At 48.2% G+C, this 25,377-nt stretch overlaps 1 protein-coding gene across 4 annotated transcripts in view; it reads right to left on the reverse strand.

Moving 5' to 3' along the window:
* Positions 1-25,377, reverse strand: part of LOC116940019 (transducin-like enhancer protein 4) — a 65,371-nt gene that overhangs the window by 22,487 nt on the left and 17,507 nt on the right. Inside the window, exons 5-8 of one of the 4 annotated variants that reach the window (XM_032949260.2) lie at positions 22,425-22,487; positions 20,111-20,176; positions 8,559-8,793; positions 7,839-7,855 (exon numbers count right to left, since the gene is read on the reverse strand). In XM_032949260.2, coding sequence (XP_032805151.1) covers positions 7,839-7,855; positions 8,559-8,793; positions 20,111-20,176; positions 22,425-22,487 — 381 coding nt within the window. Of the gene's footprint in view, positions 1-7,838; positions 7,856-8,558; positions 8,794-20,080; positions 20,186-22,424; positions 22,488-25,377 lie in introns of all 4 variants that reach the window. The other 3 variants (XM_032949240.2, XM_032949249.2, XM_032949230.2) reach the window with 3 other exon arrangements.

The following is a 25,377-nucleotide window of genomic DNA, read 5'->3' on the forward strand; positions in this document are numbered from 1 at the left end:
GTCTCAGATAAAAGGTCCCTCTTTCATTTATGAATACATTTATTTTTTTGTTCGCTCCTGCACTCTGCTGGAGCGACGAACAAAACCCGGTCCCCACTGTAATTATCCAACAATCGCTTCATTACGCTAATTGGCGAGCCGCTTGGGCGCTGGGCCGCTTTCAGTGAGCCCACAAGCTGGGCCTTTGCTGGGAGCAGGGGGGAGAGGGAGAGAGCCAACGCGCGGATGGCATTTTGCCTCGTTAACGAGCGGTGTCATTTACCTTCGAGCCATTGCCTCATTCCCTCTCCCTCCTCCCCAGCCGACCGCCCCACTCTCTCTGTCAAAATGCAAAGGGGCTGGCTTGCAGGGTCTCTGGATAGACGGTGTACGTGCCACAGCTCTCTTCTACATGGGAGGATGCCGTGTTCGAGCGACACTCGCAGTCTGCCGAACATGGTCGATGTAATAATCCTAGTAGGTTCGCAGCGGCGGCAGGGCTGCGATTAAAACCGCCGACACCGAACCAAACGCCGCCTTCGCTTTGTCTTGTTTCTGAATGCCGCCCGAGCGCCGAAACAGCCCTTTGTGCTTCTCCTGGCTTCTTGACCTCCTCGCTAGTATTGCGAAGCGTTTTCCGGGTGTTATTCCATCCGAATCGCAGCAAGGTAATGAGCGCTCGTATGGAGGACGCTCGTGCCTGGGCAAGTTGGTTTGAGAAGCGAGCCCTAAACGAACGGAGCTAAGTGGGTTGCGTAAGACCAACGCCAAAACCGTTGCCTAGGCAATTAGTGTGAAAATAACAACGTACCGTATTTACTCTGCACTGTCAATATTGATTTTGTATATTAATAGAGTAGCAATAATAGTCAGAGCGTAACAGTGCATTGATTCATTGATTTAATTCGATTCTTACACTCACATGATACATGCATAGAATCATGGGCATAGGAATTTTACATTTTAGATGTTTACGTGCTCTTATGTTATTTGTTAATGTGACCCCAACATCCACTACATGTGATGCGTTCACCGCGATGTGTAAAAAAACACGAATTCTTGAATGAAATCGCGAACTCCGATCGTGACAATCCATCAAATTGCTTTGGGCATGACTTTTCACACAACCAGTTAAGACAAAACAACTTATTTTAGCAACTCAAACTATTCAGTATTTGGTGAGCAAACAGAGATGCTTTCTGGCGAGACATTCAAATCATCTAGGCTCAGAGTGATTCATGTTAATTAGTTTATATGTACTTGATAGCCCCAGCTCAGCTGAATGTGTTGTCATTCATTGATGTAGTTTAGTGGCAGTGATTGTTCAATGGTGTAGTAATAGGGGCAGTGACCTCCACAGCAGAGATCTGTAAAATAAGCTGGCCTCTGACAAAACGTAACCTGTCAACCAAGTCAGATCTTTGCGGCTGGGCCAAAATCGGGAGCCTCCATCGTTGTGAGATGGAATCGCTGGGTTGGGTCAGTCATGATGGCTCCCATCCGAGAGTTTTGCTTCGTGGCAGACAAGGCCCTGTGTGCTCAGAGATCTCAGACTAGCAACGCGAGCGCGCTTGAGACCGGTAGCGATCGATTGTCCAATTAACCGATTGCCTCGGGATGACCTAATCTAGCACGCTCGAGGCACAAATTGACTGGCGCAATTAATAGAGTTAATCGGCCGAGCCTAATTCAAATTGCCTAATAGCGCCACTGCACTGAAGACAACGGGAAAAATAATCCGTGATATCTAACGGCCACTTGTGAGGTTAAAGCACCATGTGAGACTTTGGGAATAACGGGGAAAATTATATAAAAAAAGAAAGAAAAACCCAGCAAGATAAATACGATTTTCAAAACCAAGGGACTGGTTTTGGGCGGGATCTGTTAGGTCACTAATTGTGCCCTACAGAGCTGCAGAACCCTCTGACCAATTTACTTAATTGGTGCAGAGCTCAGCAACCGTAATAAGGGGTTGTCCTCCCATTAAGCAAGGTCAGCAGAAAATCTTACTGCGCATTGCCCAGTGTTTTTTTTTTATAACCAGAAAGCTCGTTTATGCAACCAGAACATGTTTTATGACACAACTCTCCACCCACTCTTACTATTTTTGTTATATTAATTATGATTACACTGTTGTGTAGTTACACAGTATGCATAACAGAAAATGGTGCAGTTTTATAATGTCTTGGTCACATCAATGCTGGCATAAGGGCCTCCACTAAATGGAGCTCTGGAAAGCCCTGATAGAAGGAATTCTGGCCTACTCTTCCAAGCTGCAGAGACAGCTTGGAAGAGGTGGGAGTACTCATACTTTACTCCACCAAAACACAACCTGCAATCTCCTGATAACCTCTTGCAGTCCCACGCCTACAACACCTGGCAAGCTCTGCCTGGCTACCCACACAAATATATTAAATGACAATAAAGAGGCATAACTTGGGCCAAGGTCACCATCACACCACACCATCGCTTCCGTCCTTCTGCTCGATCGTGTAATTGTAGTAAAGTCAACGCCGCCCAGCCTCCAAGGGCCGCTTTTTTACAAAATCCTGCCATCTGAGTTTTTTTCTCTTCTCCTTAGTCTACGACTTCTGGTTGCCCCTCCTGTGCCTGTTTTGCTAAAATGCGCTTGTATTCAAAAGGCCAGAAACGTAATTTCTAGTTGCATTTTTAACATCCAACTCTGCGACCCATATCTTAACTGTAAACTTCACATATCTACTGTTCCACAAACTAGTTAATGCAGTTCATCAAACACCCATCCTGCTAACACAATGTCTCATGACCACCTCCTCAAAATGCCCTGCATTAAGCATACCACCCGAGTACAATACACTACCTCCACATTCTCTTCTCCTAACGACACCTGTGGCAGAGGAAAAGGTGTGCACATTAAATGAGTAGCACAGTGGCATACAGACACTTCACTAACTTGTCACACTGTAATTATAGTTTACACTGCTTGCTAATTGCATTTACAATGCCACAGCATTATGGCTCATCGCAGGCATAATTGGGTCGATGTTTTGCCTGGGTCCTCTTAACACATCTGCACTGTTGCTATTGTGGCTGCCTCCTCCCAACCCCAGCTCCCTCTTCTTCTCAGCCACTTCCCCTTCCTGCTCCCCCATCGCTGAAACCCATTCGCTCACCCTAAAACCTCTCCCCCCTTCCCCTATCTCACAACACACACATGGCTCGTTATGAGTCCCCACGGGCCGGGCCTCATGTGCCGCAGGGTTCCGGCCATAGCAGGGATCGGTTGCCGTGCTGGCTCCAGACTAGAAGCTGGTGGAGGTGATAATTGAGAAAGCTCTGGGCACCGCGCTACGAACACCGCGTGCATGCCACGCTGCCGGAGTTAGCTCGCAAATACCAAGCGCTAAAATAGTCCTCCCTGGCCACATGAGCAGCCAACAGAGCAATGAAAGGGCCTTCATTGGTATCGTTTCATACCCCATGCCACAGTGAAAGTGCAATTGTTTTATTTCCATGCATTTATTCATTGATTAATATCGATTCCTAATATCAGGATGGATGCATAGAACTGGTTGTGCAACAGTTTTCCACAATCGTATGTGTTGTAGGTAATCGGCTAACTGCATTGCTGCAGCCACAAGATGTGCTGCTATTTTACACAATGTTAAAAAAATAGATTCTTGAATCGGATTGTGGCTCTGAATTGTGACAATCGAACAGTATGGGGAAGGCGGCATAATTGTTCCACCCCTAATTCCCGGAAAGTTGAGTTTTTCGTTTTCATAAATTATGTTAATCCTCACATTACATAAGCCTTTACAATTTAAACAGCTTCAAATGCCAAAACATACAAAATATGAACACAACGTTTGTCAGCTTGTTCGGTTGGAGCAAAGTCGAGTTGTTTTCCCTGCTGAGAAATAATAAAGAAAAATATGGCCTTGGTGTCTAAAAATAATCTGGCTTGCATCAATGGTCTCATTATAAGGAGCCTAATTGTCAGCACATGAACCCATGCTTTCACACACCACGACCTGTGAACCGCCCAGCAAACAACACCTCGTGGCCAGGTGAAAGAATAACTTAACTTACTGTATTATATTATGCTTTCTCAGTAACAAAAAAACCCAGAAAAGCTATTAATGGGTCATCATCCACGTTAAATTAACCAAATCACCTACACATGTGTAAGACACGCAGGTCTTACTTGCAAAGTGTCTCATATCATTCCAATCGCTTTCACCTTGTATACTAATAATAAACACACACTTTACTAGATTATACTTGCTGTCTATTGGCAGCATAATTTTTACAGACTTACAAAACGGCCTTTAAAAGACACATTCCTTCATTGCTCAAATGGATAAATACCTGACCAATATGTTGAATAACAGGTATAGGTAATAATGTACCGCACTTTGTCAATCTACTGCTGGATGAAGGCTTTCCTCCACTCGGTGTCGGCGATAGGGGTTGGTTTGACCATCACCATGCTCGTGAGTGGGTTGGTGAAAGTGGAGAGCATAGAACCACAGTACAACAATTGATTTTATTGCACTGCCCTCTGTTGCCCAACGAGTAGCACAATCCCGCAAGCGCCGATGACAACCTCGTTGGAATGGTGATCACCCATCAAAACACATTCCAGGCTCAAACCCTCCTTGGCCTCTGAGATCTGACAAGATGGGGGCCACATTCCACAAGCTTTTTTTTAATGTAATCTCCTTTAAATGCATCCCATCCACATTTCCGCTGCTCAGCAGTATCTGTTCAATAAACGGTCATAAACTTGGACTAGCTTCCACTTCACGGATATTCATCAGCAAGCTGTGGCCTTGTAAATATCAATGCCACCGCGTGTCCGGCGTCGCATGTTGCAGTGACCACCCGGGGAGCGAGCCCCTACGCGGGGAAATTGCTGGATACTGCAGGATAAGCATCGCTGCGGAAATCTGCGTCCTGCCATTGCTATCGGGTGAATCACCAGCAGATAAGCGTCTGCAGTTGTGTCGTGTTTCCTTTGGTCGTATAACTCCCTGGCGCAGGGAGCGGCGGGCCTTGCCATTTTATTTGTTGAAAAAATACAAAAATCCCTCCTGCACGAATTGGTATCGTGGGCTGCAGCCAAAGGCACCGCTGTGTATTTGCGAGCGAGCCTGCTGTCTGTACCGGGAGCCAGCAGGCACGCTCACAAAGCCTGGCGGGGCACATCATGCCAAAGAAATCACGCAAAAATATATATAAATAAATAAACAACCTCTAAATTACGAGTGGAGATAATCCAAAAAATGTAATTCATCGTGGCACAGGTTACGTGTGTGGACGTTACAATTGTCATGGCGTGACGTCAATTGAAGGGAAGCCAAACAGACGCGACATATGCTTAATAATGTATATTCTACATGTCGTGGTCGTTGCACAATTGATATATGATATATAGATGAAGATGGGTAGCTTCCAGTCCTGATACATACACACACACAAGACTATGACTTCTGGGGCAAGTGTTGTTACCAAGTGCCGAAATGAAGTCCAACATACCACACAAGAGGGTGGTGTTGCCAGCCCCATGCCTGGCCGCCTTTGTCTTTCAAGTGCTGATTGTTAACGCTTGGTAGACCAAGAGGATGTCCAATGCCGGTTCAAATACCGCTTGATAATGATGTTAACCACAGGCAATAATGGTACTTGGGTCACCCAGTTGGTAGCACAGGGAGCCAACCCCTGCACCAAAGACAAAGATCCCCCCTATAGCCTTAACAGTGGGGACAAGTGCTGTTAGCGCGCACCTATGAAATCCGGCACGATACACCAGGGGGGTGGGTGGCCAGCACCACACCCGACCGCCTTTGTCTCCCTAGTGGCAATGTGTACACACCGCACCAGGTACTTATTTGAGGCTGAGTCAACCTAGGAGAGGCTCAGGACCGGTTAAGATAATCGTCACCGGTGTTGGCCATTAGCGGGAATCGAACTCGGGTCGCCGGGTTCGTAGCGCAGTGCGCTATGAACCGCGACACCACTGCTCCCCCACGAACCCCTGCACCAAAGACATACATACACCACATTTGCACCCGTGAATGAACAATTATATGGCCATGTCATCATCTGCATTGACTCACTCGCCGAATATATTGCACCGAGTGCGTTTGCATCTATGCACACAAGCAAGCGTACGTGCACGCAGTATATATTTCGAGCCAACTGCTTGATTGTTGCCATGCAGATTAAAAACGAGTGGCCACAAGATCAGATTTTTCCATGTCCATGATGATGAAATACCCACACATTTTTTTCCAGCACTATGGGTCAACGTGGGCTCCTTTGCCATCTTATCGGAATGGGGAATCTGATTTAATCTTGGAAGGGTGTACACGGGGTTTGGCTCGGTGGAGAGGAGGGGCGGCGAGAGTGGGAATTGATGAACTCCAGCCCAATCAACAGGCATGTTGGAGCGAGGTCGCACCTGTCTAAGCCGTTTCGTCAGGATCCAGGGTTCATTTAAATTTAAGCGCATGCATGTACGTCTGCACGCACGTATGTATGCATGCACCCATATCGTTGCACGACCGCCACGGACGGCTGGCAGACAGAAATGGAATAAATGAGGGTTTTACGGGATTGTTTTTTTTTTACACAAAGAATGGTAATAAAAATGGGCGGGAGGAGTGCAAGGGGAGTGATGCACGGAAAAAAAGGGAGTGAAAATTCCCCCTCCCCTCCTCCCCCTCAACACATCATAGAGATTGCAATCCTCAAGAGACCCACGGACCCATTACCAACTCACTCCCTCCCTCCCTCCCTCACTTTCCCCCAACCCCGCACACACACACACACACATCTCGCCATCTCATGGGGCCAAGCAACTAGGAATCTGCTGCCAGAAGCAAGCTTCTGTGTTTGCCCCAGTTGGGCTTGGCAGCGGTCCATGGGAACTGAAGAGATTTTGAGGTCCAAACAGCCCTCCTCCTCCTCCTCCTCGAAGGCCAAGCAGAGCAGGCCCTGCCCTGTCCACAGCCTCCCCTGCCCCGCGGCCTTCCCTTCCCCCTGGCTCGCCATCACCGCGCTATGTGGCCACCCTGCTGGCTGCTTGCCGGCGCGCGCCAAACCGACTGGGCAGCCCCTCCTGCCAGGAGGAAGCCTAACAAAGTGGCTGCCACTCAGGGTAAGCAGTTGGCTGTCAGGGAGTGCGGGTGGGGGAAGAAGGGGCGGGCAGTCCAATTGGTGGGGGGGAGGGGTGTTAGGGGAGCCAGGAGGAGAAAGAGGGGGATGGGAGGTTCAGAAGGGAGGGGGGGGGTTGGAGGTTGGAGAAAGGAAGCAGATCAAGAGGGAGGCCATGGGTCTGGGGGAGGTGTGTCTAGGTTTGCAGTGGGTCAATATGGGAGCACCTGAGTTTTGTGGTGGGGGGGTGGGGTACGGATTTAATAATTGGTGGAGTGCGAGTGGCGAACGCTGCGTTCCTCCTCCCAGCCATCCGTCTGAAGGCTCGCCAGAAGGGCAAATTATAACCACGCTCTCGGGAGCAATTCACTTCCAAGAGAGCTCCCTCCACCTCACAACCCAGCCGCACCACCAGTCAGCTCCCCCCACCCCCCAACCAATTCCCTCCCGACGCTTTGCCGTGGATGTGCATGCGCATGTTGCGTGTGTGTGCGTGCGTGTACGTATGCGCGCGTGTGCATGCGTGCGGCAAGGACGCAGAATGTTTGGGAAAGCTTTTCCTGCCCTTGTTGGAGGTTTGTTTCCTTCTTATTTCCTCCGGCTTCAAAAGCAAATTCAAACAATCCCAGCTTCCTTCTGTGTCGTCCAACAAAGCTAATTGTACCGCGGTGTAGGAATGCAAGCCGTCTTGTGTGTGATCAATCCACGTGGGTACTCACCGAGCTGCGTTCTCTCTCTGATGCCAGGTAAATCAGCAGCAGCAGCATTGGCAAGAGATAAAAAAAACACACAGGAGCACAAGCAGCGGGCGTTACATTATAAATATTTTCACGTTCCCCTGCTGTTAACATTCAACATCGCTTGCCCATTGTACAGTTTAAACGCCCATCAGGGACGGGACGTGAGGGTGTTATGGGAATAACTGCGAGGTGTTTTAAGATTTGATAAAAGCCGCACGCTTTGTGGATTCAGCCAACGTCCGGTCCTTTCCCTCTGATGTGTTTTCGAGTTGTACCATGTGTTGTTCAGCACAGTGTCCGACGTTTCTCTCCATGTGCTGCTAGCTTACCCGAACAACACGCGGCACAAACCCAAAAACACATCAGAGCACTATAAAGCGTAACTGTGAAAACCTACATAGCAGTCAACTCAACCTATTCACCGATAACATCGTGTGTGTCGTTAAAAATATATAATAGGTGACGTTTTGGGCAATGGCCCTTCTTCATAGTGCAAGAATGATGTTCAGTTTTTTTTTCATTTTAAGGCCAGTGTTATTGATGAATGTTAATCATTGTGCACCACTGCCAAACGCAGCACGACGAAAACCATTTGTTCAACAACGCGGCGCAGTGTCCGGTCACGTCCTCCACGCCCGTCAGCGTCCTCCGCATGTCACGCCCTCGGCTCACCCCGGCCGAGGCCGAGCTTCCTCTCACCTCTGTGGTCGACCTCGTGGTTCTTGTCGTCCTTGAGTGCTTGCAGGTGGGCGGCGGCGGCGGCGGCGGCCGCCTGGCTCCCGAGCGCGCTGGACAGAGCCAGCAGCCCCGCCGCGTTAGCCGCACTACTGCCCGGCATCGGGGGCAGCCCGGCGCCGGGCAGGCCGGCGGCGTGCGGGGGAAGCGGCACCGGAGGAGCGTGCGCGTGGGACAGGTGCTGCGCCTGCAGCTGGTGCTGCTCGCCGGGAAGAACGAGGTGGGCAGCGGAGGTGTTTTTTAGGCCACGAGGTTCGTTGAAGGAAGGGGTGCGGCCGAGTCGTTCGTCCATCCGTGCGCAGACACGCGGACGAACGGGTGTGTGTTGGTTGGAGGGTGCGTGCGTGTATTTATGGTGGACAGTTTGTGTGCGTGCGTGCGTGTTGCGTGCATGCATTTTTGTGTGTTTGTGGTTGAGGGTGACCACAAGCATGTTGTGTTTGTGGTTGAGATTTTTTTCGCATGCGTGCAGTGGTATTTGCATTCAGGCAAGGGGGAAGGGGAGACAGAAGGCAAGAAATTAATTTACAAAACTCTCCTACCAATAGATAAATTAATAAAGTGTATGTAATTAACATGTGGGAGCTGTGTTCACGCCATGCACTGCACGCCCGCTGTAATATTACAATATTAGAGCAGGTTATAAAGGAGCGTTCAATAAAACTTTTCAATGTAAAGTTCAATAAATTATAATGCTGATAAAAATTAAATGTGTGCCCTATTTAAATACGGTAATACATACCACACGAATAGCCCTATTTTATGAAAAGCAGTATCTTTGAAAGCAATAAAGTCGCATGCCCTTGGAGACCAGAATGGTGGCGTTGATCCCTTACGATTTAAACGGAGTAAACCTGATCGCAGCTCACTCAATACTTTTTCTATATCAAGGCACCCAGATGCCGACAAATACAGGTTTATTTCTAAACGGGAGTCACTGTTATTATTATGATTATTTGGAGTGGAGCAGAAGCGGCAAGGGTTCGTGCAGACCACTGTGAACCCTGCGCCCCGAGTTCAATTCCCAGGCACAGCTGACAATTTTGGAGTTATTGAACCGGTCCTGGCAGTTCCCCCCCCCCCCTACCCATCCCCCACCCACCTAACCCTTCACAAACGCGCATTGACTGGTGAGATGAAGTATGTTCAAATAACCTCCAAAGGGGCTATCTATGTACGTGCATTCCCACCACCAATTTTTCTCTTCCCTTCCTCTCGCGATTTCTCACCAAGTAACACCACTCCCGTTCAATTTGCCCTGCAGCGATTTTCTCCACTTTGCCACAAATCAATATTCAGGTGCCACACCGTTTGTGGATGGTTTTCTCCCAAAACATCGGGTAGCCGAGTCGTATTTTCAAAAACCAGTCCAAGCTTTGCCTCGTCCGTCCGTATGAATATAGCAAGGGTGCGCACTGATCCTTAAGGTCCACTGTTCATCAGATTAAATCTTATTCAGTTTCACTTGCGATTTCAGGTTGCGCCACGTGTTGTTCGACATGATGGGAGTTTCTTCGTTACCAAAGAAGCTCCCATCACGTGGAGCGATGCATGGGGCATCGTGACGAACAACACGCAGCACAACCTGAAAACGCATCAGAGAGATACAAGCAAACGCATCTTAGTTGCTGACGTATTTCTCTTGTTTATCACCTTATTTCTCACCCCCCATCCCCCCCCCCCCCACCATAGTTCGCTTATCCTAAGTGCATCCCCTGCTCTGGCAAGCACCACTTGTGCGCTGTGACTGTTCAGAGAAGGGAACCCAACAGCAGCCGTGCACGCACGCCAGCTGCCCCACATGTGCGCATTGGTGCACGGGAAAGTTGGGGGGGGGCGGGGGAGTGAAAGACTAAACACATTCTGGCTTCCCACATCAAAATGAAGGTCTCCAGACACGCACACACAAATGGAGTGGGGCGTCTACAAAAACCAGGAGCCTGACCGATGTTGGTGGCCATTCGAAAACCTCATCCTCTTCCGCTCCCATTAGTATTGTACAGTTGTAAAATGAAACATTAAGCAGAAGCAGAACTGGTTTTCAAATGCATTTAACGGGGCAATCTCTATTAACTTTAGCAATGACCGTTTGATGATTTGCATGCCTGAACATTTTCCAGCTTTTTTATTTTTTCAAGTGGTGGATTTTTTTTGGATGCATATTAAGCGAAATTTACAGGGCACAGTTGGTCAAGTGTAGGCAATAGGCCGAGGCGCTGGCTCTTATTTTCAGCTTTGTAGCGCGTGTCGAGAAGATGGCGTGACTGGGAGGATGAGGACCGGCCCCACCACTACCGACACCACCACTAGTTAATTTGCATCTCCCATGCTCAGTGAAACACCATCTTGCAGCCAATGGGCTCCAGGAGCAAGCAAAAACATACGGCTCCAGGAGCAAGCAAAAACATACCGATGCACCGCGTGCTCGACACCGCTAACTCTGACCCCAGCCCCACGCCTCCTCCAAAAGGAGAGGAATTTATGTATATAAAAAAAATGCATCTCGCTGCCGCTTTCTTTTCATGGGCCTGGAGAGTTGGGTGCGCGCAGCCGATTATGCAATTAGTAATGTATGCAAAAATACACGAGAGGGTTTTACGGGTGCGATAAGCACCTGTGTATGCTTGCCCGGGGCAGATCATGTGTTCAGACTTAGGTTAGGCATTTAGGGCAGCCGCCACAGGCTTCTAAAACCCCCCACTTACTGAGGCGACCGGCTGGCAGATAACTGCTGTTGTATTATTTTGAGGTCGGACAATGGGTCTTGAAAATGTTGCCGACCTGTAAAATTACTAGGGCTCCAAACAAGGCGGAACTTTTTTATTTTTATTTAAAGGCTGCTGCTGAGCACAAAAAGAAGCAGAAGGTGCTCGCCTCAGACATTAATTTTTTTTTCCCAAACACGTTTCAACTGCCGGGTGAGCGGGCCTGTGGTTCACACACAGCCTGTGCAGTCTTCATCTGAGGTTCTTAGGTTCCTGCCCAGGGCATTGACCGCCATTTTAAAGTTAAACAAATTATAATTTGCTGCTGCTGCTGCATTGGCAGTGGTGCACAAGCATAATTAATACGAAAACTCACATTCATCAACAGCACCGCATGAAAAGAAAACATAACATATAAAAGGTGATGTTTCGGGCAATGACCATTCTTTCGCAGAAAATAAAATGCAGTGTTAAAGGCAATGTTGGCAAATCACAGTCACAATTATTATGCGACTAGACTATTGGAATCCAATCAGACAAATTCACTGAGATCACTTGACTGGCCTCACCCTCATGCAAAGTTAAATAACATATTGGGTGGATATAATGCCCTTGAATGATAACATTCATTGTAACTTATGGTAGCTGATGGCGACATCAATGTTATCATCAAAGCAAATCTGCCTGGTTCTTTTATTTTATACATACACGACTGTCACATTTACATGAGTGTATATTAAGCCAGGTGCACAGATATTTCGCACTCCGTAGCTTATATATGGACACGTAATAATACGTGCAACATTTCCATGGCATTTCCTCAAGCCTCCTTTGAATAAAAGGGATCCTTTTCACTGGGCTCTTACCTAGTTTATAAACACATCATAGGAATGAACGATGATGTACAAACACATATTTGTGGTACCACACTGAGCTGCCACTTCAGTCGGGGTTATGGCTTCATAAGGGCGAAGACGCATGAACTGGCCTGAGTTAACAACCAATTAAAGGTTTAGTTGCACCGGTTCATGGTATTGCATGAATTCATCCAGGTTGTAATGAAGTTATATATTTACTGGCAAATTTACGCCGACTTTATAAACCTCAAAGGAACACAAAATGTGAGCTAAGGAATAAAGTTGAGAATAATTGTTTCGAGTTTTAAGCAACCTGCATGTACGCTGATAAAAAAAGAGAGGGAGAAATGAAAATTCTAATTAATAAAAAAAAGGATCATATTCGGAGGCACTTTCAAAATGAACACTCTTGTTGGTAAAGTCATCAACAAATGTGACCGCCTGGTATTACCAGTGCAATGCTACTAATAATAATTACAAAATATTTAGACACAAAAACTCCCAATGTATATACTAAGACAAAAAAAATCCCCCCCACGACCCAGGTAAATCTACGAGGAAAGGTGAAGAATACAGTGCGTGGGTTGGGGGGTTGGCACAAGGTAGGGTTGAGGATCTGTGAAGCGTGGTAATTATGCTAACGAGCCCGGCTGCATCACCGCCCTCGGGGAGGGGGATCTAAGAAGATGTCAGGACGGGGAACAGCGAGCGACTATTATCCGGCACCAGTGCGTCTGGCGAGATAGCATCGGCCCTGGCCAGAACAGCCCCGTAGCGTTTGTGGGGGGGCTGGAAGGGGCCGAGCCCCCCCCCCACTGCTGAAAACTCAATCCCCCTCTTCTAAATTCACATTACCATCGTCATCATTATTAGCTAAGGCTAATCCACTGCTGGATGAAGGCCTCTCCCAAACTGCCGCCACCTCTCTCAATCCTGCGACGCAATAATCCACCTTGAAACCTGCACGCAAACTAATTTTCCAAATTATTATCGTTCACATAAAAACTGTCTGCAATCGTTTGAGGGAGCTTTGAAACATTAACAGAATTAAGCGACGTGCGTCGCAGCCTTCCCTCACATCACGGGGTCAGAGCTAGAGTAAGAATGCACGATAGACAAATGCTGATATCGTTACTCATTCTGGTTTAGCATTTAGCATGTTTCACGTCTATTTGATCATTGACTATTTTGCACACCGCCCCCCCCCCCCAAAGTGTTTCTATGTCCCCCATCCCGCTTCTTACCCCTTTAAACAAGGTCACGCTACGGGGTTTGGACGAGACCAGAATCGGTCCCGGCGAGCGGAAAATGAAACCGCTTTGGCCGTTTGAAAAGACGACGGCGCTGCTGGGAAACAGCGGGCGGCGAACCTTGAAAACTCTGCAGGGTTAAAAACCGGCACAGGAGACTCCACCGACATCCCACTAAGTCTGGTAGCACGGAGGCACGGAGTGGCGGAGGGGGGAATAGGGGGGCCCTATTGATCAATAACGCCCAAAGACGCCGTTTAACAAACGGCCGTGCACAGCGCGGAGGGAGACGTAGTGGCCGCGCGTCACCTGGAGCGGATGTCCCCACGGAGTGGAATTTTCTTTTTATTTTGACAATTTCGCTGGACGGCAGACACTAGGGCTGGCGGCGGACGAGGTGTGAGGTTTGAGGACGAATCTGCCGCTATTCGTCAGCCAGCTTGAGTCTAAACAACAAAACCCGTTCTGTAAAGAACACGCACCACGCTGATGCTTTCTTAACAACTAAAACATAAATGATATGCAGGTTTATAGAGACGTGTACGTTTGACACGCGTATTTTCTCAAATTATTGTAAACAAAATGAGTAATAGTTTGTGTGTTCTGCTCACGTGACATTAATTGAAATCCAATGTAAGCAGAAACTATATATAAATTATTTCAATACCAAAATACGACCATTAACGGTGTACTAATTTTTTTGCCGAGTTCCCTACTGTCCATTGACACAAAAATACAATTCCATATTTAACTAGAATACTGGCTGCTGCAGCAGCATTAATATCATTATTTTTAATCAAAAAAACTGTTGCATTATCGCTAACAGAGACTGTTTTTAATGCCCCAAAGTTAACAATGAAAAAAATCCGTTGCGCAATAAATAACGCTGCAGTGATGTTTAGTTTGGCTTTGGTCTTCTTTGTTATGTGCACGGCTGACTGGGTGATATTATTATTATGGGTCAGAACTACTTGTCATTAGCCTAAAGTAAATTATTTTCCCTCCCCCTCCATGCTTCACTTTTCATCAATCAGCCGCTGAGACTGAATCCTCTGGAGGTAAGGAAGGGGTGGGGGAGGGGAGTGGAGGACCCTGTGCTTTCAGAAGGATGCCCAGGAGCCAAACCCAACACATAATTAGATCCGCCCTCAGGCAGTGCTTGGTGTCTCCACCCCCTACTCCATGCTGCACACCCTTTCCCCTCAACCCTGGACCCTACCCCACACCCTACTCCGAGACACCTCCCACCCTACCAAAACCCCCAAACCATTTTCCCCTTCCCTCAGCTCCCTCTCCACCATCATCACATCCATCTTTCTCAATCTCCACCCACTGCTTCTTTACATAGATAAAAAAAAAATCCTTTCAAAATGCTGTGAGCCAAAGGATGTTCATATATGAGAGAGAGAGAGACATATCTCCTCGTGCATTGTGCCACGATCCATATGATACCAGATCCTCCTATCGCACGCAGTCTTTACCGTAACCCCCCCCCCCCCCAAACCAAATCTCCTTTTTGCAGCTGGCGATGCCCAAGAATGAAACCCCGTGTCTTGCACCACGTTCCGATCGGTGGATTGTGTTGAGCCTCTACGGCTATATACGCATTCATAAGATTGAATAAATATACTGTGCGAACAAAAAATACATATATTATGAGAATACAACCATAAAGGACTAAGCGACAAAGGAACGGGTCCATGAACTGCCGCATTAAAGATTGAAAGCGGGGGTGGGAGGCCACGGGGGCTAATTTTACTCGGTCATTTCAAGCTGACTGCATTTTTAACCAGCAATTACCGCAAGCGTTAAATTATCGCAACGGCAGGCCATGTTAATTATGTCGATTTTTGCGTCTGCCGATCTCACCCCAGGCCGCAATGCCGGCAATATTTTTGACTATGACGGGTTTTTTTTTCTTCCCCCGTACGCCACACTGCAGCGCTGTCTGCTAATTGAAGTTGCCAGGGGCTGTCAATTTGAAAATAAAATTGTTTTTAGCATTTTTTGAAGAATATATATGCATGCAAAACAGAGCCCCCGCTACCGACAACCGCTTGCGCTGCTTGCGAGCTTTACATGCAGAGGCAAGTGGTCTCTTTGAATATTAATTTTGCAAATGGGCCTTCTCTGTCAAGTCATGTAATAAACGCCTCCAGGCACACACACACACACTGTTATCGAGAAGCCAGTAAATAAATAAATAACCGCACGAGAAAAACAAATGCTGGGGGGGAGGGAGGGCAGGAGGGAGGGGGTTGGGCGCAGAATTCACAATGAAATAATTAAAAAAACATGCCCAGAAGAAACAAAATTAACAAAACAACTGCAGAAACGGCTTTTTTCCCTAATCATCTCCGCAGGTTGCGTGATGTTCACCATGTTTACTCGGCTTTCACTTAATGGGGGGCATGGTAGGGGGGGTGGTGTCTGTGGAGTGTCGGGAAAATGGTCAAGGAGGCGGGGGGGGGCGAGACATCAGTACACCTCACGCTAGCCCACCCAAAGGAAGGGAGGAGAGGGGGGATGTTGGGCGGCAGTTGGGGGTACGAAAGAACAAGAGTGGGACACATGCCAAGGGGAGGGGGGGGGATGTTGGGCTAGGTCTGAATTGATGGGCTTTGTAGACTTAATCCTCTCGCCTCCGCCCCCTACCCAGACAGGAGGGATTAACTCTAACCAGCATCCCTGCCTCCCTCCCCTCAATCCCCGTAACGCACCGATGCCAACGCCCCCACTGCCAAAACCCTAGGGCCCAGACACATGATGCTCCACACCCGAGGGTGCCCCCCTTATCCGCGGCACACCGCAACCCCGCCAGTGAGTTCGTGCAGGGAGAAGCACACCGGGAGCAGGGGGAGCAGTGGAGGTGGGGTGAATCAGGGGTCGCCGAGGGTGCAGCGTGAATTCCCTTGGGGGTGCGCATTGCTGGGTGTGAGCACGGGATGGTGCAAGTTGAGGGGAAAAAACAGTTCATTAGGCGTGAGGCGTGGTACGCCGCTATCTGCACAGTTACCACTGCGGTAGGATTCATTCGTGTCGCCTTCAAATTATTATGGCATCCTCCAAAAATCTCTTCACTGCCACACACGGCTGCTCTCTAGGCATACCGTAAAAGGTGGAGGCTTACGTCTGTAGTTATATCTATGAACTGCAAGACTGATCTCACTTTAGTCGATTGGAAAACAAAAATCGTGGTGCATACTGAAGGGTCGACAGCAATCTGGCGAAACGTAACAAAGAGGAAATAACACACGAGCATGCCATTAATACTATTCACTGTCTTCCCAAGCTGCTTGGTTTTTTTTTAAGCCAAGTCTTGTTTGCTGAATGCCAATCGGTGCACAAATCTGTGCACAAATCGGTGGACAAATCGGTGGAAGCCAAATACTCTTTGTGAAGTGTCATTCGCTGCAAAGTAAAAAAAATACTGATATTTCAGCAACGCTGTACGTTTAATTGGAAGTGGCAACGTAGTGGATTGCGCATTGCGCTACGAACCCAGCCATCCTACTTTGATTCCCAGCCATGGCTAATAATACAAGTGTAGAGTGAAATCTGAACCAATTCTGGGGCGCCCATTCACCGACCCGCACTGACCACTGGGGTGAAGTACGGTCAAACGACACTCAAAACCGACAAGGCATCAGGAGATCTTCATCCAGCAGCGGATTGGCATAACACTACGAATTAGTACCATTATATTTTAAACGCATGTCAGCGTTTGCCCTGTTTATTGATATCAGGACGCTGCACTTGACTAAGACCAGCTAAACGGATTGCTCGCTTCAGCTCTAATGACGCAAACAAGCGAGAGAAAGTCAAAGCAGAATTTTTTTTTTTAAAGACTGAGTCCGTGTGCGTAGCAGGAAAGTGTTTGGGGTTGGGCCCAGAGAGTGAGGTGCGCGAGGTTGGGCAGTTGTACTCGTTAACCCTTTTCGAAACTCGCGCACAAAAACATTCCACTTAAGCTGGCCTGCTACGCATCCTATCAACCATTTCCAGAAAGCGGGGATTAGTTTTAATCCGAGTGGAACGTCTAATTATCATCTGAAAGCTGCTTTCCCAGGCGGCTGGGAGCAAACATTAGACTCGGGTTGTGGCGGGGCACGGGATAGGAGGGGATGTAAGGTGGAGGGGGCGGTTGCACGGGTGCTTGGGGGGGGGGATGCGGTTAAGCCTCCGCAAAAGGCTTCAAGTGACCAATAGACGCACGGGTCTGCGCACCGAGCATCATTGAAAAATCATTGCCAGCGATCGGCACATTAACATAAGTAGACATAGCCGGAGCATCGCTCCTCAAACCGGCACCGCACCCAACCACCCACACATATGGGCCCTTTACCTCCAACCCCCCCCCTAACTACGCCGCCACCGCCATCAGCCATCATCCCTCACCACTCAGCCCCTCCTCTCCACCACAACGCACAAAGACCCAGAGTGGGAGTTATATAAAAGGGGTGGAAGATCGCAAATCAATGGCCAACAGAGACTAAAGCACAGCGCTCTAAAACAATCTGCTCTCTCTTTAACATTTGTAAGCACTTTTGCTCGACCAAAAGCAGTGCCGGTTTTATATTTTTAAATACATAGAGTATTTAATCAGCTGCCGTTTACAATGGGAAAAAATAAATGAAGCCAGAGTTAATTGTGAGACAGCTGCTTTTGAATAATTGAAAAAGCTTTGTATATAAAGGCAGCCTGACATTAACAGCACCAACCTAAGTGGGCCATTGCATGTTCCATCGTTTATCATAAACATTGCAAAAAATATTTTTTTATTAATATACAACTTAAATCCTGTCATTAACCTAACCTCATCTCACTCTACTCGGGGTGTATTGATTCATCGATTGATCTGAATCGATTCTTACACTCGCAATGAAAGTATCAATTAGCATGTGTAAAAATCTATTACTGACAATACATTCGAACTGTATGCAGATTATAGGCAGATGTAGGCTACTGGGGTGAATGGGACTGTACAAATGAGATTCGAAAAAAAAAAGCGGCTAGAAACAAGTGAGAGAGTAGAAAGGAGAGTACAAAGCAGATAAATGAAAATCTACAATTCTTAAATACAATAGCAATGCCAAATCGTTGCAATCTATAACATCAACTGGGGCAAGGGCAGCAGTGAATCGTTAAATGCCTGATATTTATTTGACAGTACATTACACTCATTGTACTCCCACCCCTCGTCTTATTTTATACAGGTGACAGCAGTGTGACCCTGTTGTAAGATAATTCACCTTCCACCCCATGCCTCCCTCAACATAATTGTCCTTCATCCCTCCCCCCCCGCCATCCCACCGTGTCCTCCGTCTTGGGATATGACTGCATTAAGTCGCTCCTTACACCCCGGTTGTAATTGTGAACGTAAATCCACCTCCAGCAGCGCAAATCTAGCAAGTAGCACGTGACCCCGTGACCTCAATTCAGCGTCTTTTATTTAATCTGGCAAGAGCCAATTTATCTCTTTTGCATGGGAGACCATGGAAAATGTTCTCCTGCAGGGGGTGATTATTAAAATATTTACTCGTTGCTCTATTTGTTGATATCCCAGTTTGAGAGAAAGCCTATTTACGCGACGCATCGCAATGGATTTCTTATTTAGTATCAACTCTGTGGCAGGCGGCGCGATTTGGCAGCAGCGACCAAAAATACATCCGCGGGTGACTGCAAGAGACGACGATGCATCAGCTTCGTGCGGAACGGCTCAGTGGCGGGTTCACCGGCCACTTGGGTGCCAGCAGATCTTGCGGGCCCTCAACTCACGTGCTGCCAATTGCAGGTGTGTTTGCCAAACAGATGGCGGATCACTTACAACAGGGACAACCAAGGTGGTGTCATATTTTCCACATCGCAAATGACCTTAGGGGGGAACAGATGTATGGATACAACGTCCTCGCAGCGAACCCGTGGGTCAGACGACCAGAACCACCACAACAGGATCGTTCGTCATGAAGTGCCAACCACTTAAAGAAAACAGCCCCGGGGTACGCTGAATCTTTTGCAAACAGGTTAAACAAACCGCGCGGCTGCCTGGCAGCACAAGCGGTGCGCAGAAATACCAGCGACTGGTTGGACAGAGATGCTGCGTTCGCATGGATCAAGTCTGCCCTGCCCGAGTGAAGATGTAATTTTTATACAACGACCCCACCCTTCGTGTAGCCTTTTGAAGCGATGACGAGGTGTGGAACGTACTCTCTCTCTCCCCAACCCAGACACAAACAATTTCCACGTCAATACAGATCACCCTCCCTGCTGGCAAGGCGGCGCCGCTACCGCCAGAGCAACGAGAGCGAGCGAACGAATGAGCGGTGAACGAGAGAGCGAGCTCTGTCTTTTAAGTATCAGTGCCCCGAGGGAACCATTTCCACGCAACAGCTCACGCAGTTTTGCTAACGCAGCGCAGAGCAGAGCGCGAGCAAGTGAGCGAGCGAGCAAGTGCCGGGCTGGGCATGTGAGTGCAGATGAGTGAGCAAGGTGCTGCGAGGTGTCAGGCTAGAGGCAGCAGAATGGGAAAGAGGGGGTTGCTGGCAGGGGAATTGGGGGAGGCGGGGAAGGGGAGCGCATGGGACAACGAACAGTGCACAACCGCGTGTGAATGCAGCGTGTGGGCGGGTGGGTGGTGTAGTATTGTCAATGATATTAAGAAGGGGTATACACACGGCAAATGGCAGGGTCTGCAGCCCACGTACCCCGATGATAGCGTTCAGCTCCGCCATCGTCACCTGCTTGGCCCGTTCCACGGCCTGAGCTACCTGCTGCTGGTGCTTTGGGGAGGTGGGTGGGGAGGTGGGGAGGTGGATAGGTGGGGGGGGGGAGGTAGATGGGGAGTGGATGGGTGAGTGGTGTGCACATTTGCAGAGGAAAGAAACACATGGCACGGGCAGTGGAGAAAGACGACGACACGTGGATGCATTTAAAGTGTACATGAGAGCGAAGGGGCCAGGGAGGATAGGAGCAGATGAGAGGTGAATGGTGGTAGGGGCAGGGGGCACAAGTGTGTGAAGGGAGGGGGATGAGGGGCAGTGCGAGCGAGTGTACGCGGGACAATGGAGAGGTACACACACACGCAGACACATTCTCGCATGTGAAGAGGAGGAATGTTTGGGGTGTGGGGGAGACACAACACAAAGGAGGTTTCGCATGAGAGGCAAGCAGCGAAGACGAGGGAGGGTGCGTAAAGGGGGCGGGGGGGAGTGTGGGTGGGTTGATTGGGTCATCACACAGGGGGAGGAGGAGGAGGAGAGGGGGAAGGGGACCGATAGGCAAAGACTGAATTAACAACACCGGCAAGGAGTAATTGAGGCATCTTCCAACAGTACGCTCCATATGCACACACTGCACACACGTACGGCACATACGCACAGATTATGACGCATTCATGTCAACACACATGCCGGTGTCCAAGTGAAAGGTGCATTATATATATAGATGCATGGGGGTCAGTTTGCCCCCAAGGTGTATTTCCTTTGTCAGCTGGAAATCTTCTCATATTATATTTACATAGGCACACAGCTATGTGTATGTGAACAAACTTCTCGAAAAAAAAAACACATTTACAACGTTATAAACTGTACAGATAAGAAGCAAACTAACAAAAAAAATCTAAACGAGAAAACTGGTTTCTATGCGTCGAGTTGCCCCGGGTTGGAGGGAAAACAAGGCCAAAATGTTTGCCTTCGAATTGCGTCCACATGTAAATCAATAATGTAAATGGCTCGACGAGAAGAGAGAGGAGGCGGCCCTTGAAAAGATATTACATTCGTAAGTTCCCGGCTGTGGGGGTTGGGATTAGAGCAAAATTTAATGCAGCTCTGCCTCTTTGTTCCTTCCCATTATACGCCGCTTTTGCTGACGCTAAGAAGGGTTCTGGCCCCGGGCACATTTGAACAGAAATAGCGAGAGTAGCTCTTGTGCTCAGTGAGTCTCAGATTAACTGTTACTGCAGAACACAAAAACCTGCAGCCTTTCAGGAGGCGGAATGTTTAGTAGTGCTGGGGGAGCAAGGCAAAGGAAGGGAGTTGAGGATATGGGGGTGAAATAGAGGGGGGGGGTAGAATGGGGGGCAGGAGGGGAAGAGAATGAGAGTGAGGGGTGGGTGTTAAGAGGCTAGGGATAAAACAGTAAATAAATAAATAAGGGGAACACAAAAAAAGTGGCTAAAAAGGAAGAAAAAAGCCTAAGACCTCGAAGCACCCAGAGTAAACACGGTGCTTTGCTGAGGCACTTAATTGCCCACACCCTTTTCTCGTGACAGAGAATCGGCCAAATGAATCGTGCATTTTAATGGGCACCTGGAGGCCTGTGGGCAGGCATCAGTTCCCTTGTCTCCCTCTCCCTCCCTGCCCATTGGGGAAACCTGGGAGGTAGCAGCAGGCTGATGAGGGTGTGGGCACCAGGACAGAATTATTACATCTTTAAACGCTAGCTCACTCACTCGGCGCCCCCCCCCCCATCGCAAACGTCTCTAAAACAAGCTTCCTTCCCGAGCATAGCATCCTCACACAACCAACCCCTGCTGCCTTCGGCCCCGACCAACTTCCCTCCTCTCTTAACTCGCCCGCTGCACACCACCAACCCAGACTCAACCCTGACCCTCCAAGCAGCTGAATGAGAACACACAGATGAAAACCCTTGGCTGGGAAGGGAAAAAAACCCAAAACACATTTTTTTTTCCACCTGAATTGGACATTGAGAATTCACAATGCGCACCACATTGGCCTCGCGCTGCTAACGGTCACCCAAACGTTCATCAGGCCATCTGCACACAATGAAGCCGCCATGCACAAAAGAATCACTGGAGCAAAAGAGAGAGACCCGAGAGAGAAAAGGAGGGGGTGAGAGAGAGAGAGACACGGAGAGAGCGACAAACAGAGAGAGACAGACACTGAGAGGAACAGACAGAGAGAAGTGGTAAATAAAAAAAATATTAAAATATAAGCGCCAAGTTGGAGACAAATGAGAGCAGACGAGTGCCTAAGCCGTCCCGCAATGGTGAGCACTTACTTCCTGCGACAGGAACGGGATGACTTGCGCAATGATGGCGTTGAGTCTCTTTGCGATCTCAGTCTGAAATGAAGATAAAACGCATTACATTAGCGTCGCCCACCCCCTTAAAATGCTTCGTCAGGGTGCAGGACGTCCGTACACTCAAATGAGCAGAAAAGCCGCGCAGGAGCGATTTGTTATATACTTTGTGAGCGACGGATAAAATGTTCTCATTGAATTAAATAAAAGACATTTTCACGAGTCAAGAAAGAGCCATCAATTGGACTGAGGTTCAGTAGTTAATTGTAGAACATTAAATAACTCCATGTTTTTCACCTCACTTGTAATTCCATTTCACCCAACCGCTACGCGACAATTTTAATGTCAGCTCCGCTCTAACTCTGCGAGGTGATAATAATACATTTATCTTCATCATCTTTTTTTCTCCCTCTCCAGTTTTACAGTTAATTCTCTGCTTTTAGATTACCCCGTGCATATCACTTTGAAACATTTCATCATGCAGATCCGAATTTGAACAAAAATACCCCAACAACTGAACTGCTTCCACAGCAAAAGAATTATCAATACAAATCCTGTGGCACCAGAGTATGTATTTAAGTGTATACATTCAGCACAAATAAATACACAAATGTACAATAGAAGAATGCTTGCCGTTACCTACCTTATTGTTTATAAAGTACAAACTGTTCATCTGCCAATTCAAGACAAATGGCTCGTCAGCTTTCTTAAAATGTCTACGTATTTTTAGGCTCCCACAGTCTAAAGTGCGATCTCCAACCCTGAAGTCAATACTTCTCTCTCTCTCTGCTCCGAAGGTACATTACATGAAACAACAGCCTTGTATATATTTGTCCGTTATAAGAGAGTCCTCAAGACAAACTTGGTGAGTATGGATTATGTTGTCACGTGCTTGCAAACCACCGCCAGTGCATTTCTATAATTCCTTGCATATGGAGGTAAATTTTCTTGCAATTATAGTATTAGTATGTTCGTTTACCAGGGAAAGTCCACTACCTGAGTTTTAAGACTCTTTTTTATAAGGGTCTAAGCAAGTTTTTTTTTTTTGCAGAAGGAAGTGATGCCGTGATGTGTAATCCCAATATGTAGCTATTTTATTTTTCCACTGGGAAGTTTGGTGAGTTACATTGTTTTTTTATAACTACGGGACAAAATCGGAGAAAACCCACGGGAGAACATACACACTCCATGCAGAAAGGCACCTGACTCAGCAATAAAACCAAGTCCCTTCTTGCTGTGAGGCAAAAGTGTTACCACTGCACCACCTAGGCTCCCTCATTAACTTAAGAACAGGGTCAAAAAAACAATGTATACACACAGGCATTCGGCACTGGGAAATGTATTAGGGAGGTAGGCTGGGAATTGTCTGCCGAGGCAGTGTATACTCTATTTAGGCCATGCAGAAGGTATCTGTGTGTGTGCCTGGGTGCCTCAGCAGGGCTCTTATAAAGCCCTGCACGCGTGGAGGTGAGAAGATTTCAGGCTGCACTGCTCCCCGCTGATGAGACAGGGCGCGGCGGTGCAAAGGTCAGAGCATGAAAGGGATTAATTTAGCAAAAGCCAACTTCCATCTCAGAGCCAACCCCCACCGCCACCACCAGCCCCGTTAGCCCCCAACTGAGCCCTCCCCCCCCACCGCCTCTCACCTCTCAACCCCGCCGGCCGTATCAGCGGCTTGGAAAATGAATTAAAAATTCGGCGCTCGCAAGGCCACGCGGGTCAAGCGTAATAATCTGCTGCTGAGTCCGGAGGAGTGGAGGGAGGACGTGCGGTGTGGGTAGAGGTGGGGAGAAGGAACGGAGTGCGGGAAGACAGCGGGGGAGAGGGGGGGGGCAAGGGGGACTCGTAGGACAGGGGGGGGGGGTGGGGTGGGAGGCAGCAGAAGTGGCGGCAGGGGGAGACATTCTGATTAGTCTGCCATTTCTCTTGTCAGCCTCAGTGGCGGCCAGCACTGCAGCCCACTCCACTGCTCCGCTTCATTGGCAAACGACAGAAGCCCGTGGCGGACGGGTGCACGAGGGAAAGAGGGAGGGAGGCAGGGAGGGGAGTAGGAGGCCAACAGGAAGGCTGACGGCTCACTAGCCCCCCTAATTGAGTCTACTTTGAAATAATGATTGTCCCCGGCGCAGAGCCACAGAGCCGCGGGTAATTAACATCCCTCTTTTTCGTGCATTTTGCGCAAATTGGCGATCAGAGCCTCTGCTGCAATTATCCATCCCGTTCCCCCCATAACCCCCCACCCCCCCCGCCGACAACCCTCCTCCCACCTCACCTCCCATTCCAAATGAAGAAAAAAAAACAGAAAATGGGATGATGACACGGGAGAGAATGGTTTGCACGGCTGAGTGAGCATATAAGTAGGTTCACTCATTGTAATGTGTATTCACTGCACAGCAACCGCATTCAATGCAGCGTTGAGTATTAACTGTGTGTATTTATAGAAGGCCGAAGTAAAAATAATTAAAACGCATTCGCGAAAATAAATAAAATATAATCAACCCCCCAGAGCTGACAAGGCCCTCAACGTAATTATTTTAAAATGACCAAGTAAACAACACAACCGTACGTCGAAACCTTTTCATAATAGCTCTAGATTTTTAATGTTTTGTGAAAATGTGCATTTGGATTGGGATGCCAAATTCTGGATACAGCCACAAACAATGTTTTGTAAACAATAACACCCATGTGGGGCACAATGATCTCACGCTCAACTCGCATCTTCACCTTCTTTTCTCCTTTTGCGCCAAGCTCGCGCATTGCTAAAAAAAATACTGCACTAAAAAAATACTAGCCCAATACCTCACGAGGGAACGTCCCGCCTGTCTGACAGAGTGTCAGAGACAGAGTGAGGGTTTCCTGGGTAAAGCCTGCCAATTAATTATTGTTCAGTTATCACGCGGGAGCCTGGCAGGCATCGGATACACCAAGTCGA

The sequence above is a fragment of the Petromyzon marinus genome, chromosome 1, assembly GCF_048934315.1.
Source record: "Petromyzon marinus isolate PM22_M1 ecotype Great Lakes invasive population chromosome 1, UKy_Petmar_22M1.pri1.0, whole genome shotgun sequence".
NCBI classification, from domain to species: domain Eukaryota; kingdom Metazoa; phylum Chordata; class Hyperoartia; order Petromyzontiformes; family Petromyzontidae; genus Petromyzon; species Petromyzon marinus.